Source organism: Apostichopus japonicus, chromosome 11 (genome assembly GCF_037975245.1).
Source record: "Apostichopus japonicus isolate 1M-3 chromosome 11, ASM3797524v1, whole genome shotgun sequence".
NCBI lineage: Eukaryota > Metazoa > Echinodermata > Holothuroidea > Aspidochirotida > Stichopodidae > Apostichopus > Apostichopus japonicus.
The window spans coordinates 3,960,888-3,976,654 of NC_092571.1; the positions used below are offsets into that span (position 1 = coordinate 3,960,888).

Genomic DNA, 15,767 nt, shown 5'->3' on the forward strand with positions numbered 1-15,767 from the left:
TGCTCCTGGCGGTCAGCAGAGTCCTGGGTTGCAGTTAAGTCTCGTCTGAGCTGGCATATTTCCTCCCTGGCATCATCAAGTTGTTTTTGCTTTTTGGACAGTTCAAGTTGGAAGGTGTCATGAATTTCTTTACATACCTTCTCTTTCACTGCTTCCGCTATCGCTGGCACTAGTTTGCTTATTAGATTGGTGCAAAAGTCATCTGAGTTAATGGCAGCATTCAACTCTTGGCGAATAGAGTCTATAATGTCCACATGAATTAGATCAGTGTTAGGTTGAGGTGTAGGCTCATCGTTAGCGAACCTGCCTTCTAGTTGAGGTCGATTTTGCTGCGTTTGTAGCTTTTTTAGGTGGCATCTTGGACGTTGTTTAGTACTAGCAATGAACTCTCACAGAATAATGATAAAGTAATATACTGAATGAATATTTAACTGAGAAATTTGAAGGATTTCCGAGAGGCGAAAAAATGATGTGATCTTTACATGTTGTCTAGTCCAATTCCCATAGACCCATAATTCTAACATACTGACGCAATCAACACCGGACTAAAAACACTTAAACTTATTAAACATTTTGCGCCTTGTTTACACTTCCAGTCGAGAAATATATCAGAACTTTACCCTAAATCATTTATTAAAATAAAATTGAAAATAGGGTAAGATTTTACTGTTAAAAAAACAAAATGAAAAACATGAAATTATGAAAACGAAAAAGAAAATTAAAAACAGAAATATACAAAAATGTTTAAAATATATAAACGAGGTGTTTGACTACACCAAAAAAATAAGTCAATCGATATAATATAAGTGAAAGAAAAAAGAAGTGAGCACAAGAAATTATGAAAACGAAAAATGAAACTTAAACACCAAAATATTGATAATTGGAAATTGCCCGTCAAAGTTTCGAAGGTAGATTTGTTAGTAACGTAAGTTAATAGCTTCAAACAGTACCCAAGTTCGTCTTGACAAGGTTCCACATGACTTTGATTTGAATGCGGTGTATGTTGAAATATTGTCCAAATGAAGCTTCACAACGACAGTTGACTTCAATCTTGCATAACTCTACCGGTTTCAGCCAATGATTCCATCTAAAGAAGAAAAGACCAATATGAAACCAAAAAATCAGAAACAATACTGGTACTTTTTGGTGACATGTTTTTCTTACTCTAGAGAAAAAAATTACGACGTTATATCCACACTCGAAGTTATTTGTAAATCCAATAAAAAACCTAACATATAAATATATAACTGATAAAGACAATGCAAACAAGACAAACTTCTGCAAATACCACCAGTGTACATAATCCAGTTAGTAAGGGCAAACGGACGAAGGCTAGAAGAGGCTACTCATCGTTTATGGACTGTTTTGTTTCAAATGTTTGTTACATGTTCTTACCACTTGCATGAATTAATTTGTTATTTGATATTAAACATGTGTTTCTTCCTGACTCTTCCAGAAATCTGATAGAAACAGTAATGCGATGGCGTGAAAATGTAAGGTGCGATGTGTTATCATATAACCTCTCTGCTATATCATTTCTGTTGTCTGATAAAGTAAAATGAGGAATACACATATTGCAACTAATACTGAGGAATAATCTTGGGTTGAGGCGAGTAATTTGAAAACGATTTAGGGTTAGTAAACCTTCAAAATTTGTTAAAATTGGTGATATGTGAGAACCCGTCGTCTCTACTGCAAGAGATCCATTCCTCTCGGCTACAGGAATTCATTAAGTAGTACTCAAAACCTTCTTTTAATGATCCAGCAGAACTCATTGACATTAAAGTCATCACAGTGATACAAAATTATATCAAAGCAAAACAAAGGAGTGCGACATAAACAACGGTTGATAAGAAACAGTCCATGTCAATGTATGGTCATGTAATTGTTGCAAACACAAAGAAGTTTGCATCTGACCTTTGTTTTGGTGTGCACTTGTGACTTACCTCGCTCTCTGATGCTTGTGGTGGCCGCTGTGGTGGTTGTCGTGGACATCTTCGCTGCCGCTTAAGATTTACCATCAGACCTACATTAATAGCTAGGGAAGACAACATTGGTTGCTTTATAAACTTTACTTACTGTGATTTAAGCTTCGTTAAGTTAACAAGAAATTCTATACCAATTATAAGCTTTACGTTTAGAGTAATGGTTTTTCTTTAGAAATTCCCGAAATTATTTTCTAAACTGTTGAAAACAAAGGTTAGCTCAGCCACTAAAAAGCCGTATTAAGAGTTTACCAGGTTCTTTTTCCTACATAAAGCCTGTGCATGATAGTATGCTCTTTCTGATTGTAATAACATCAAATAATAAAAGCAACTTTCGTCGCCAGAAAGGCGCTGTTAATGTTCTCCGCGATTTGTAAATTTGTTTTGAATTTCTTGCTCGCATTGCAATTTCTTCACTCTGTTTCAACGTAAGTTACACATAGTTTATTTTTGAAAAAAAAAAGAAGAGCCAACCTAAGAAATATTTAATATTAATGACACCTTCAAAACTATGAAATTTGAATGAGTGTGACAAAGGTTTTTTTTTCATGTTGTTATCTATCAATACGGTCTTAGTGTCAATTCGTTCACAGATATTTTCAGCTTTTTTTATATCTGAAAATCATTTATTTTTACGGATGATTTGGATAGAATATAAAGATGCCTTATGATTGTGATTCATGTTACCTTCGCAAACATTAGGACAGTCATTACAAGAATGGGAGGGAGCATGTAACGATCTCTCCGCTGATACATGCGTCGCTGGCAAGTGAATCAGTAAGGCACATGATGAGAAAACATGTCATCGTGTGTTTGAGCATTCTGCACAACGACGAAAAGCAACATGTATGAGAACGTTTTCTGACATGAAAGATTCATGTAGAGAACATCGTTGATTGTATTTTCAACCAGCCAGAATTCTCTAGTTTAGAATGTTGTATTGGGCCATCTCCAGACTCATTAAAAGAGGGTTCAAATGTTGGAAAACTTAAATAAACAATGTATGAAAACGTTTTTCTCACTAATTATTTACTCACTGTGTTAGATTATCATATTGCAGTATACATGTTCACAGCAAGATGGAATGCGTTTTGTCTTCCAGTTTTGTTTCCTCTGAAAATCCGGGAGAAACAACGTCCTGCACACTTTCATCGTCAGTAATTGAAACTAATTCACTAAATTATTTTTTTGACTTTTATATTCACACGTACAAAATATTGGCATTGGATAATATTCACTAAATTATTGTACTCCTGGTTATATTCTGACACATCAACGAAAGCTAATGATCGCAAAAAGCAAAAAGACAAATCAGATTGAAAACAGTGTTGTACAGAATGTGCTTAGTTGTAAGTATTTTTTCTAAAACAAGTCATGGTGTATTGCCTTTTGTTCATCTTACCTGAGATGATAATCAAAACGATCAGTGAGGTGACTGAAAAGATCATTAACATCGCTCTGCCGTCAGACTTACAACCCTCTCTAACGTTGGCTGGTGATGTTGTATCGGATGTTGTGTTATCTGTATGAATAAAACAACGACAATATAACATGAGAAAATGCGAAATGTTTGCCCAACTTAAGTAACTATATCAGCAACAATAAATGCTTACCGTTGCAGCAAGGGACAAACCAATATTTGTTTATACTGTTAAACTTGTTGTTCAAAACTGGACTAACGTGATTGAATACAAGTTTGGGTAAAATTAGCCCAATCATTCTGAAATATGCTTAGTGACATATGCCCATAATTTCCAATTTGTTATTTGTTGTTCATATTTCAAGAGGTACGTTTATTGAATTGTGTCAATAAATTGACCAAACAGGTTTAAACGAAAAGTTATGATAACCAAAGACAGACGATCTTTTCATGTTCAGAATACAAAGAAGACAATAATCACTCATCCATACCTTTACGATAGTATGAATCACATTCACATACTAAATCAGCTTGTCCTCAAGACGACCATTAGCGTAGCTATGTAAAGTCCAGTACTGCCTGTTAAATTTGATATATGAAGACCAATTGCTTAGTCTATAATTTTAGTAAAAATTGACTACAAGACTGTCACTTAATTTAGGAGCAATAAGGTCCACATTCGACTCCATATCCATAATATTAATCCATTAACGTCTTCATAGCTATCATGAAAACTATGTGCTTTTTGAAGGTAATATGTGTGTTTTTTAAACAGTGTCATAAGTGCATTGCGTAACTGTTGTTCCCATTTTACCCATTTATACAGGTGTGAGATCGTTTCACACGTGCTTAGGAATGACCAATGAATTGGCAATACTCGGAGAGAAACAATTTAATTGACTAATTCATGGGGGTAACAAGATCAGATTGCAAAATATTAATAGCCTCAAAAATCAAACAAAAATACACCAACATAATTACTGCACAACATTTTAATTGTGTAGGTTCTTTTTGAAATGACTATACAGTAATAAAACCATTTGGACTTACCTACGGGAAAGAATAAAGTCAGTCTCGAACTTAGCTTGAACATGTTCTCATGCTGGCATCTTATTCTACATTCGAGGTCAATACTGTCCAAGGAAGGGTGATTTACGTGGTATCGTGAGAGTAAGGTCACAGTATATGTGTCTCCGTGGCAATCAACTGTCGTCCACTGATCGGAAAATGTGATGTAAGGATTCATGTCCTCTGCAGCTGTTTTCCATTCAAGACTGACACTTGGGCGGACGTTTCGTACCGAACATTTAAGAGTGCCATCGCGATCACCTTCAGACTGACAACAGCATGTACTGCTGCAGTCTTCAACCACAAAATGTGAAGGTAGAACTAGAAGGTAGTGAAGAAATCATTGCTGAAAATTAATATTTCCTTTATGTTTTATCACACCTGTAAATATAGTTCTTGTAAAGAGAGCATAATGAGAGCGCATTTATGTTATTAACTTGATCGTTAGTTGAGTTGTCAAAATTATAATTCTAATTAAGATTATAATTAATTTCCATGAAAGTTTTTAAAAATGGTTTCGTTTTCTTCTGTTGCAACACCGATTTAGGAGCTAATTTTTAAAACATTATTTTTCGTAAGACCAATATCAAAGGGTTAGCAAATTCCGTTTAACATTGAGTCATAAAACATTTATTAACTTATTTTGATGATCTCTTTGTCTTGAAATAACTTAAATTCAATCCATAACCTGATTTGCATAAAATTACAATCTTTAAGTTAGAACAAAATGAATTTCGTTTGGAAAAGATTTGAACTATTTTGTGCCTGTTGAAGTAAAGGGGAAAAGTATAGAACACGTTTTGGGGTTAATATATGTTTTCCTACTCACCGTACATGAAAACGTTGTAAGCTTGCGAACCAGATAAAACACCGTTTCCATAGTTGCATACATAAATACCTTCATGCTTAACTTGAGCTTGAAGTAAAGTAAGAGAACCAATCATCGATATATCAAAATCCGAAGAAGTGACTTTCTTATTATTCGATTGCAGGTAATTAGCATACCCAATTACCTCTTCATGAGCGTTCCATTTCTTCCACACGAGAAAAACGTTCCTCTTTTTAGCACAATGTAACACGACCCTAGAGTTTAGTTGGAAATATTTGACTTTCAATGAACGGGGAGGATCACGATTGACCACCTCAACCAACGCAGTTACTTCATTATGAAGGACTACTTTTGGAGGCTCAACAGCTTGACATTTGAGTAAACTTAAACTGCTGGAGTTGAAAGCTGCAAACGTAGTATTTGCATAAGTTGTTATCAAAGCTGTTTTTGATGATACTGAAAAGTTAGACGGAATGACAGTATCGCCATGCACTGTCTTCCTAAACCATATCAAATCCACTGCCGGTCGTGCATCTTGCACGTAGCACTGAAGATCGAAAGGTTCATTTTCTGATAAGAAACAGAAGCTTTCATCCGGGTCACAACCTTTGATGAAAGGATACTTCTGACTTGGTGTCACTACAAAAAATACAAAATAAACACATTTCTGTAACAGATTCATACATATGTGGTTTAAGCATTCACCGAAGACGAATGATCCTGAACGTCTCATTACAAATATAACAATTGAGGGCTAGTCTTCTTTATTCTTTATTATTGCATGCACAAGTCTTAGCACTGAAAATTGATCTTGACTCAATATAAGTAAACATTTTCAAGAGAGCAACCTTCTTCATTGTCGGCAGTGTAATCGGAAAGAACTAGATATAACTAGATATCTGATTTTCATAAATATTTCTGGTTTGGAGTAGGGGTTGAACACAATTTTTGCATTTCCTGTTCATGCAACCCCGTATTTGGTTTTCTTTGTTTTATGGCGTTACCTATCAATGTTCCAACTACAAAGAGTAGTCTTAATTATAACATATCGCTCGACTTTGCGGTAGGTCTTCCAAAACCATGGCGTCTAGGGAAAGTATGATGCCACAACAAATCACCTACCAATCACAATTACTCGTACAGTGTACGGTCCTTGCATATCCGCTTCTTCCGATTCCTTCCAAAATACTCGGAAACTTTGGTCGTGCTGCAAAGTGACGTTGTTGATGACCAATGAACCGTTGGGGTAAATATCAAATTCCCCTGCTTGATACCCACTATCTGCCTTTTTACCTTCTCGGTAAGATAGGAATGGGCGGGAAAACTTTGTTTGCGAAGAGTTGTACCAGTATACACCAAAATTATTTTCATCAACGCTGCAATGAACGACTCCTTCTTTTCCAATTTCAAGATATCGCAAAGACTCACACGGTTGCCCATTGATTTTACTGCTATAGAGGGACACTGTCATGTTGATGAAATACCGAAAACAAGAAATGTGAGCACGAAATTTTCATCATCACTATTACTACCACCATCATCATCACCAACATCATCATCCTAATCATCCCCAACACCACCACCAACCCCACCATCACCACCACCATCACCAAACAACAATTAAGTTGTTGCAGTAATCCTTAACGAGAATTAATACTGGTATGAATCCATTTTTTTTTTAGCAGAATGTTGTTGAGGGACACAAAGGGCGTGACCTGTCCTCTCTTGGTAGTTAATTTTCTAAGGCATATTATGAAAATAAATTACATTAATACTTATCCCATATTTGCCTGGTTTCGAATGTATCAGGACTCCGAGATAGTCTACAAACTTTCGCCCTAGTCAGGTTTTACCTACCATAAAGCACGACGACGTTGAAGATCAAAACCCGATGACGTTTGTCGTTTTCTTGTAAAATTTCCAGACAGGATTGCGCAGACGGGAGGAACAAAAATATTTACATTGAGGATAAATGAGTTAAAGAAAATTTTCAAATAAAACAAACAATGCAAGGTTTCTGGACAACTTGGGTAAAAGGTGGTCCAAGGGGAGGAAGGGGGGGGGGGTCAGAGGAACATGCAGAGTAAGATAGAGAAGGCAATGGAGGTTAATGGATTGTATAAGAATGGCTTAAACTTTAGCTAATTAAAAATAAAAACAATAAATCCGATGAAATGGAATGACTTAGCTTTAATGCACAAAACGTTTCCTGGAAGGAAATTGCCTTGAGACTCATTACCTACAACGAGAGGTATACGGTTAAATTCATTGAAGTGAGATGAAACTATATTATTACTCATGATGAACGTATTCCTTTACACAAGAGAGAAAGGTTCTGGTGCCTTCCAATCATAAGGTCCTCGGCTCGAGTCTCTCCAATATATGTCGTCCAGTTACAGAGTTGTTGACAATTCACAATTCATTATCATGGACGTTAAATATGGATGTTAGAGACTGACTTTGGCTTTGATAAGCCAATGAGGCTTTTTTGCGAGTTCTTGCTTTGCAGGAGGATCTAAAAGACATACATACATTCATGTGATGACCATCTTGAGTTTGGTGGGCCATCAGTCTCAAATCGTGGAGAATCGACACATACCGATTTAAATCGACATAGACCAATTTCCTTCGACTAACTCCAGTGTCTAGCAGCTTAAATTGACTTTTACGGATCAAAATTGACATATCATCGATTTAAACCGGTAGAAGTAGATTTTACTTAACTTATACCAGTTTAATTCGACATATAATCGATTTAAATCGACATAAACCAATTGAAATTGATGTATGTAATTTATATATAAAATCGGTTTCAATCAGTATATGTCAATTCCCCACGATTTGAGACTGATGGCCCGCCATACTAGAGGTGCAATTGTGATTTACTAGCTGCATGTAATAGCTTCCGTGAAAGATTTGTCCATTTACCGCAAAGTTGATTTATGATCCAGGCATATACTATTATTAATTGGATGCGAGTTCCATGGCCAATTATAGGTCCTGCAATTGTTAGTATACCATTCCCACGTGTTTGCAGCGTCACTTACAATAACATTACCAGCCAGTAACACAGGGCCATTTTGGTAGCACACTATTGTGGGTAAAGGAGTGTATGAACTACATATTGTGGTGACACTTTACGCCATCTTGCACCCAAGCCGAAAGGTGTGAGCTTATATTTGTTCTTAACGTGTAGCATATTATGCATTTATATGCCAGGGTGTTATAACACACTAACACGTGTTATGTTTTGGGAGCATGCGAGAGCTAGATATGTTAGAGATACAATACAGTAAATCGTAGTGGTATTATATATATATATATATTTTTTTAATATTTTTATATAATATAAAATATTTTTTATATTTTTATATAATATAAAATATTTATATATATATATTTTTTAATTTTTTTTTATATTTTTATATATTTTTTTTAACACAGGCCGCAATAAAATGTGCCTCTAGCATAACACGTGTTATCATGTTATAACACAGATGCATATAAATGCGCAATATATTCAAGTCGAAAACGCTATTATAAGCAACTGTACAATTCGGTTCGGGTGCATCTAACAGCAACGTAGAAATAAAGGAAATCAAATGGCAAAAACGAGAAATAAATGTGGATGGAAAGCACGGTACTAGATCATGTAAAGGTTTGTTCAGGATTGGGAAATATTAATTATAAAACGGATTTATTTTCTTTCTTTTTTCGATTTTGAGAGAACGTTTGTGTTACAAGTATGCAGAAAATGTACACAAAGGCAAATTATCATGGACAGCAACTTTTTTTTTTTATAGCATCTGTACTATGGTTAGTGTAAGATAGATGTCTCTTAACTCGTCTGCAAATTGATATCTGTTACAGTGTGTAGGTACTACGCAGAGCGAAATGACTTAATGTTCCAAGCTCCTTCTGTATGGTTGATCTTGTTTTGCCCTGTATACTGAAACCATTTTCACATTACGTTCTTCCTCCAGGTGTGCAAAAAAAAAACTATTGCGCGTTGACATGTTTTACACATTGATATGCAGAGAAACAAGTTTCACTGTTTTTTCACAGTTTGCGTAAATATAAATAAATATATATATATATATATATATATATATTTATATAACTATGGATCATACCTTAGGTCGACAGTTACATTGACTTACACACTAAATTTAATCTAACCCTAACCCTTTTTTGTAACCCTAACCCTGAACCGACCCTGACCAAAACTTTTAAATGCACGTTTTAGAGGACGGAGAACATTATAAAGCTATTTGTGACGACAAAAAAGTGTCTTAAAATGGTAGTGATATATATATATATATATATATATATATATATATATATATATATAAATGAAAATCGTAATGAGTTGGAAAATCCAGAACAGTGAAAAAACTTTCAGCCTCCACCGGGATTCGAACCACGGGCCTTCCGCTCTGTACGCGGACACCCTAACCACTAGGCTATGGACGCTGATTGTATGTCCATAGGTTCGAAACCGGTAAGGAAGATTGTATTTCCACTGTAGGCGTTTGTCACCTGTACCGAACAATACTAGTTCTGTTTTTGGTGACATATTTTGCCTTACTCTAGAGATCAAATATGATGCTAACCAACTCGAAATCATTTGTGATTCCTAAAGCCGGATCTCGAAAGAGATACTTTGAACAGACTTTATGTTAATGCAATGCAAATAAATATATATATATATATATACTCATGATATGTACCTTAGGTCGACAGTTTAAGGTAAAAAAAGTGTACCTTAGGTCGACAGTGTACCTTAGTTCGACATTTCAGTGTCGACCTAATGTTTTCACTACCATTTTAAGACACTTTTTTATTGTCGTTACATTGACTTACACACTAAATTTAATCTATCCCTAACCCTTTTTTCTAACCCTAACCCTGAACCGACCCTAACCAGAAACCTTTTAAATGAACGTTTTAGAGGACGGAGAACATTATAAAGCTATTTGCGACAATAAAAAAGTGTCTTAAAATGGTAGTGAAAACATTAGGTCGACACTGAAATGTCGACCTAAGGTACACTGTCGACCTAAGGTACACTTTTTTACCATAAACTGTCGACCTAAGGTACATATCATGAGTATATATATATATATATATATATATATATATATATATATATATATTTATATCAGTTGGAAGTCTGACCCCTTGACCTCGAAGAAAGATCAACGATCACGCATATCATTAAATTTGAATTTCCCCGTATTTTACGTAAAGTAGGTCCTACGATTCACTCACAGAATTTACAGACATTGAAAGTTTATAACTTACCAAAACCTCACAGAATGGATTAAAAGTAATTCCAATATATGATAGGGCAAAGATACCCGAGAAAAAATCAACGAAAACCTATGAAACAACGTTTGCAATCAAACTTCGTCCTCACACATGTATTCCTGACTTAAAATAGGTCAAAACGAACCAACGAAAGAGAGTTACAGCAAAAAAATTCTCCCATTTGTGGATCTTCTACTCTCCTACATGATGCATTTTGAAATAAGGTAGACTTTCGCCAAGCCGTTTGCATGCTATGGGCTACTACCGACAAGACTTCACTCAAATCGTTTTCAATGTAGTGGAACCCATTCCTTTAGTGTCCGGTCTATTAGGAATGTTAGGTTTTGTGGCGTGAAATTAAGTAATTTAAGTTGTGCTAAGGTTTGGAAGAAATTTTGTCCCCACTTCTAATATATAAGGTAAAATGTGGAATTTCTGAGAGCTGCATATGGGAGGGGTAAGAGTGGCAAGACGGGGAGGGGGCAAGGGAGATGGTGTTTCCTTTCTGGCAAGATCACTGGTGGTAACTATGAAGGTAATACAAACTTTCCTGAGTGTGTTGTCAAACTTGAAGGAGTCATACCACATGTCGAATATAGAAAGGTAACATGGCATAGGCCAAACCGTATTTCTTGTTGCTTTTATTGTAAGGAACTTCAAAAATTCCGAATGATTTATTATTATATTATTTATTATTATTTATTTAGAGTCTGCAAAGCTGGGTACTAATCTGTTGCTTATATTCATCAATGAATATCAATTAACAGTTTTCCAGTCAATATCAATCCTTGTTTTAGTTCATGTATCACACTATATAACCACATTTCAATATTGGAGTTAAGTACTGGGGCTTGGGTAGGGGTGTGTTGTTTAGGGGAGGGATGTGGTGTTTTTAGGGGTTTTGGGAGAAAATGTGGTGCTTAGCGGATTTGGGGAAGGGTTTGAAGTTTCCCAGCTTTGGGATGGGTGTGGTGTTCACCAGCTTTGGGAAGAGTTAGGGTATTTTGGAGGGATGAGGTGGTTTTGCCACATTGGGATGAAGACTATAACTAAAAGCGGACTTACAGTACACAGGACATGTTTGGATACATTACGTTCTATGGATACTCTGACCAAAATTTTTTGAGCAGGGCTGCTTTTTTTCTTTTGCACATGCATAGATTCAAACATTAGTCAACAGTGGATATAGAGTTGCCTGGTCTTTTATTGATTTTGTCACTGTAACAATAAGGCACTTTAGGCAACAGTAAAGAAAACAAAAACATTTGGTGTGACACTCTCCATGAAAGAACATGTTTTAATGTCCTGTGAAAATATGGGCATGAAATATAAACTACTTCGATCATTTCAAAGTGAGATACTTTGATCAAATGGAAGGAATAGCTTAACAAACTTTGTAGACTTCTTGAAATGAAACACACTTCATACTGTGAAGACTTCATACAATAATATTGTCTGAAAAACAAATCACACACAATGTCAAGTGCATTATGACTGGAAGGGGTATTACAAGGTGGCATAGTGAAAGGCATGACATAGCAAAAACAATTCAGGTGGCAGGATGGATAGTTTTGTAACTTTAAATGGTGAGATATACCTGTGACATATAGCATAAGATTAAAATTAAAAGACAAATATAAAAAAGTAAATGGTAAGAGTAGAAAGTAAATAAATGGCTCCAAACTTGACATAACTTAAACAACCTGGCCTTCTTAAGTAATAGGAGCACTAATAGCAGCCCAACAATCCGTAATTCCTTTCATATACTTCAAATTATTTCCAACTGACTCGCCCTCTGCCATTTCAGTTCTGAGGTACTTTTTCTTGAGCTGAATTTTGTTGGCTAGAGAATCCCTTCCAAACAGAGTACGCAAGGCATCCTAAGCATCACTTGGTTTGTCATTTGTTGTAATTAATTCTAGCTGACTAGATGCTATTGCAAGCACAATGGTGAAAAATGCCAGTTGTGTCTTTTTCAAGTTTTCACTCTTCTACTTCTCACAATCAGTAACCCCCAACTTTCCTGAGCCATCCTCATAGCCCACAGGCCTTTTGCAAGCAAGAAATGTCTCATCTGGAATTTCCATGTCAACCAGTTCCAGCCATCCATTTTGTCAATTTTCCACGTCATATCTTCTGTTGTTCCAGCCATATTGGTCAGTGGTCACGACTATTAACCAATTTAAGTAACAACATTTCCAAAGAAATGGTTCCAAAATCAGCACATAAATGCCAAACAACAATCTATTCTACAAAGTTAACTTCCAGTGTATGTGTCTTGGCCAATAACCTGTAAGAGTTAGCTAGATAATACGCATGAGACTGCTGAGTATATTACAGCCTGTTCAAGGGCGGCGGAAGCACTTTTAATCTGGGGGGGGGGGGCACCGACATCAAAGGGCACTTTGCAGAAATTCGATTGGACTGATGCAGCCTTATATTTAGTACCCTTTATAACTCTCATTTGCGTATACACATCACTCCATCAACGCCCCCCCCCCCCCCCTTCAAGGTAAATATGCATACTAGCACTGCAATATCCAATGTGCAAAATGGGAAACAAGGAACAAGTTTTCTTTTGAGACAAAATGAGGTGAAATCATGCTAGTTGCTAAAGTAGGAATCTTCCGAATTAGAGTTTATTCTTGTTAGTATCTTAACAAATTTTTTCCATTCGAAATAGCTTTGAGTTTGACCCACAGAAAATCATTAAAAGTCAGGGGCGTAGCCAGGATTTGCAAAGTTGTATGCACGACTATCTGAGCGGAGCGCCACCATCGGTTGGCGCGGAGCGTACAAGAAAATTTGTGGTTTTACAAACCCCTCAGATGGCCGGAAACGGCCCTTCCCGAGTGTTCATTCTGGTTCCCTGGCTGCTTACTTGAGACACCTCAATTTTTATGTAGAAAAAAGGGCACATTTTTAACCTGAGGAAAAGTGGGGGGCACGTGCCCCCTGTGCCCCCCGGTTCCGCCGCCCTTGAGCCTGTTGCTGCACGCAACTGGTTCTTTCTATAAGAGTATAACAGAGACTGAGGAAAAATATACATTACATATATATAGAAAACACAATTGCTTAAAGGTAGCACACTAATAATACAACTTGATTAACCAAACAATAGTTTGGAGCAGAGTTGTAACAACAGGCATTAAACTGATCCACAAGCTGCATTCCTTCTTACTACGTATACCAGAGCTAGGAACTTAAAGATATATATATATATATATATATTATAAGTATATATAAGTTGCTACCTACTTTTTGGGTCATTTGGCAAGGAAAAATCCAATTGGTCAAACCCTTACGGTAAACCTAAGTCTTGCTCTCAAAGTATATCCCCCAGTTGGTATATAAGTTGACCTGACGTACAGGCATCCGTAGTTTTCTTGACAGCGGTAGTAGCCTGTATTCAGTGTATACGCTCTACACTGTGTATACTGTATACGCCAGGGCTAACGCTAAAGCATACCCGTAGGCTGCATTACATGCAACCCAAGAACAGTTTCGGCTACTGTAATATAAGATGATGTGTAGTATCTGTTCCCTCTCGATGCAAGGGGACTGGGCTTGAGATCGGGTCAGTCGTTCGCCGGGTAGTTTGGTTTTCGTGCCCAGGTTCTTTCCTTGTTGACTTTTTCTTAAAAAAGTACCGTTAACACGAAAACGTCTCACCAACAACTTCAGGTAAGGTCCATGAGATTAGTCAATAAAGTTTGGTGATATTAATAACGTTGATATTATAACGTTGTTGCATACAGCTTCACGTTTTTTGTTCATACCCATATTTCAATACTATAGTGAATAGCTTCTAGCCTAAACCTTGTAAGGCCTAGCCTACGTTCGGCTGTAGCCAAGGGCCATAGTCCAAGTCCTAACACTACCTTAGCATTGGGTCAAGGGTAAACTGGTCTGTAGTGTGAGCTACAAATTAATACCAACTGCCAGAGAAATTAGATTTCAAGTAGGTCAGCTTAACTTCTTAGCCTAATGTGCATGTATGTATCATACATTGCCCTAATCATGACCAGATACTGTAGCATGGTGGGCTTATAATTGACGCACTTAAGGATTTGATCAATGATATCTATCAAGGAAAAATCCAAATTACTCAACTGTATGTGTTTTTCAAATGTGTAGTTCCTCAGAAATGTTCTGATCTCAAAATATTTAAGGTTCTGTGCTTATGCACCGTACAATTGAGCAGAATTTGACCACAAAATGTCTGCCGTGTCAAGTTCTTTCATCAAAGTGGCTATTCTTATGACTAGTCGTAACAATAATTCCCTTTTGCGCATGCGCAGTTGCTATAACATGGCTATTTTACGACTAGGAGTACTATTTTTACGACAGGAGTAACAATAATTTCCGGTTAGGGTTAAGGTTAGGGTTAGGATTGGATTTAGGGGTTAGAGTTAGGGTTACCCATACTACATGCGCAGTTGCTTTATTTACTTTGAATTCGCATGAATTCACTGATGTCGTAAGAATAGTTTATAACTAATTGTTATGACTAGTCGTCAGAATAGCCACGGCCTTCTTTCATACCCCTAAATTGACACATTTGTCGATAAGCTAACTGTAGTGTAGGCCTTAGTATACATCCATTGACTTTAGATGCTGTTTGCTATGCTCTGAGCCTCTAAGCTCTGACAGGTCATGTCCCAGAGAGTAGTGTTATCATATTGAGGTAATGTTGGGTATTTTAATGGTGTAAGATTTCCAAATGGCCAAAAAACGTGCAAAACTGGGGGGGGGGGGTGTTAAAAGCTTAAAAAATACCACAATTTGGTCAGCAAATACCTCAAATGGATTCAAACTCATGAAATATGTAATTCTGTTTGACTGCAAAAAAGTTTAGGTGGCCATCGTTGCTAGTAATAATTTAAGGTGCGTCAATTACGGGGGTGCGTCAATTATGAAGCCTTTACTATACTGTACAGTAGCTATGCCTAGATTATTAGAGACTGAAGTCACCATGCAAATGTAACTTACAAGTAGCCTGTATTGAATAAGAGATGCTATAATTGCTAGAACTTTTCAAAAAGTTCTTGGAAGTCTTTACTCTCCAAAATATTCTCAGACATTCTAAACACCACTGTACTGTAAGATGTCTGAATATCCCAGTGAGGGTATCAATAAAAACAGTTAAAGGATA

At 36.4% G+C, this 15,767-nt stretch overlaps 1 protein-coding gene across 2 annotated transcripts in view; it reads right to left on the bottom strand.

Moving 5' to 3' along the window:
* Positions 1 to 550: 550 nt before the first annotated feature.
* The window catches only part of LOC139975798 (uncharacterized), a 37,534-nt gene continuing 22,317 nt past the window's right edge, over positions 551 to 15,767 (bottom strand). Inside the window, exons 2-8 of one of the 2 annotated variants that reach the window (XM_071983994.1) lie at positions 7,160 to 7,210; positions 6,425 to 6,766; positions 5,303 to 5,941; positions 4,456 to 4,794; positions 3,388 to 3,507; positions 1,947 to 2,038; positions 551 to 1,087 (exon numbers count right to left, since the gene is read on the bottom strand). In XM_071983994.1, coding sequence (XP_071840095.1) covers positions 1,046 to 1,087; positions 1,947 to 2,038; positions 3,388 to 3,507; positions 4,456 to 4,794; positions 5,303 to 5,941; positions 6,425 to 6,766; positions 7,160 to 7,210 — 1,625 coding nt within the window. In that variant the 3' untranslated portion in view covers positions 551 to 1,045. Of the gene's footprint in view, positions 1,088 to 1,946; positions 2,039 to 3,387; positions 3,508 to 3,896; positions 3,985 to 4,455; positions 4,795 to 5,302; positions 5,942 to 6,424; positions 6,767 to 7,159; positions 7,211 to 15,767 lie in introns of those variants that run through there. The other variant, XM_071983995.1, reaches the window with a different exon arrangement.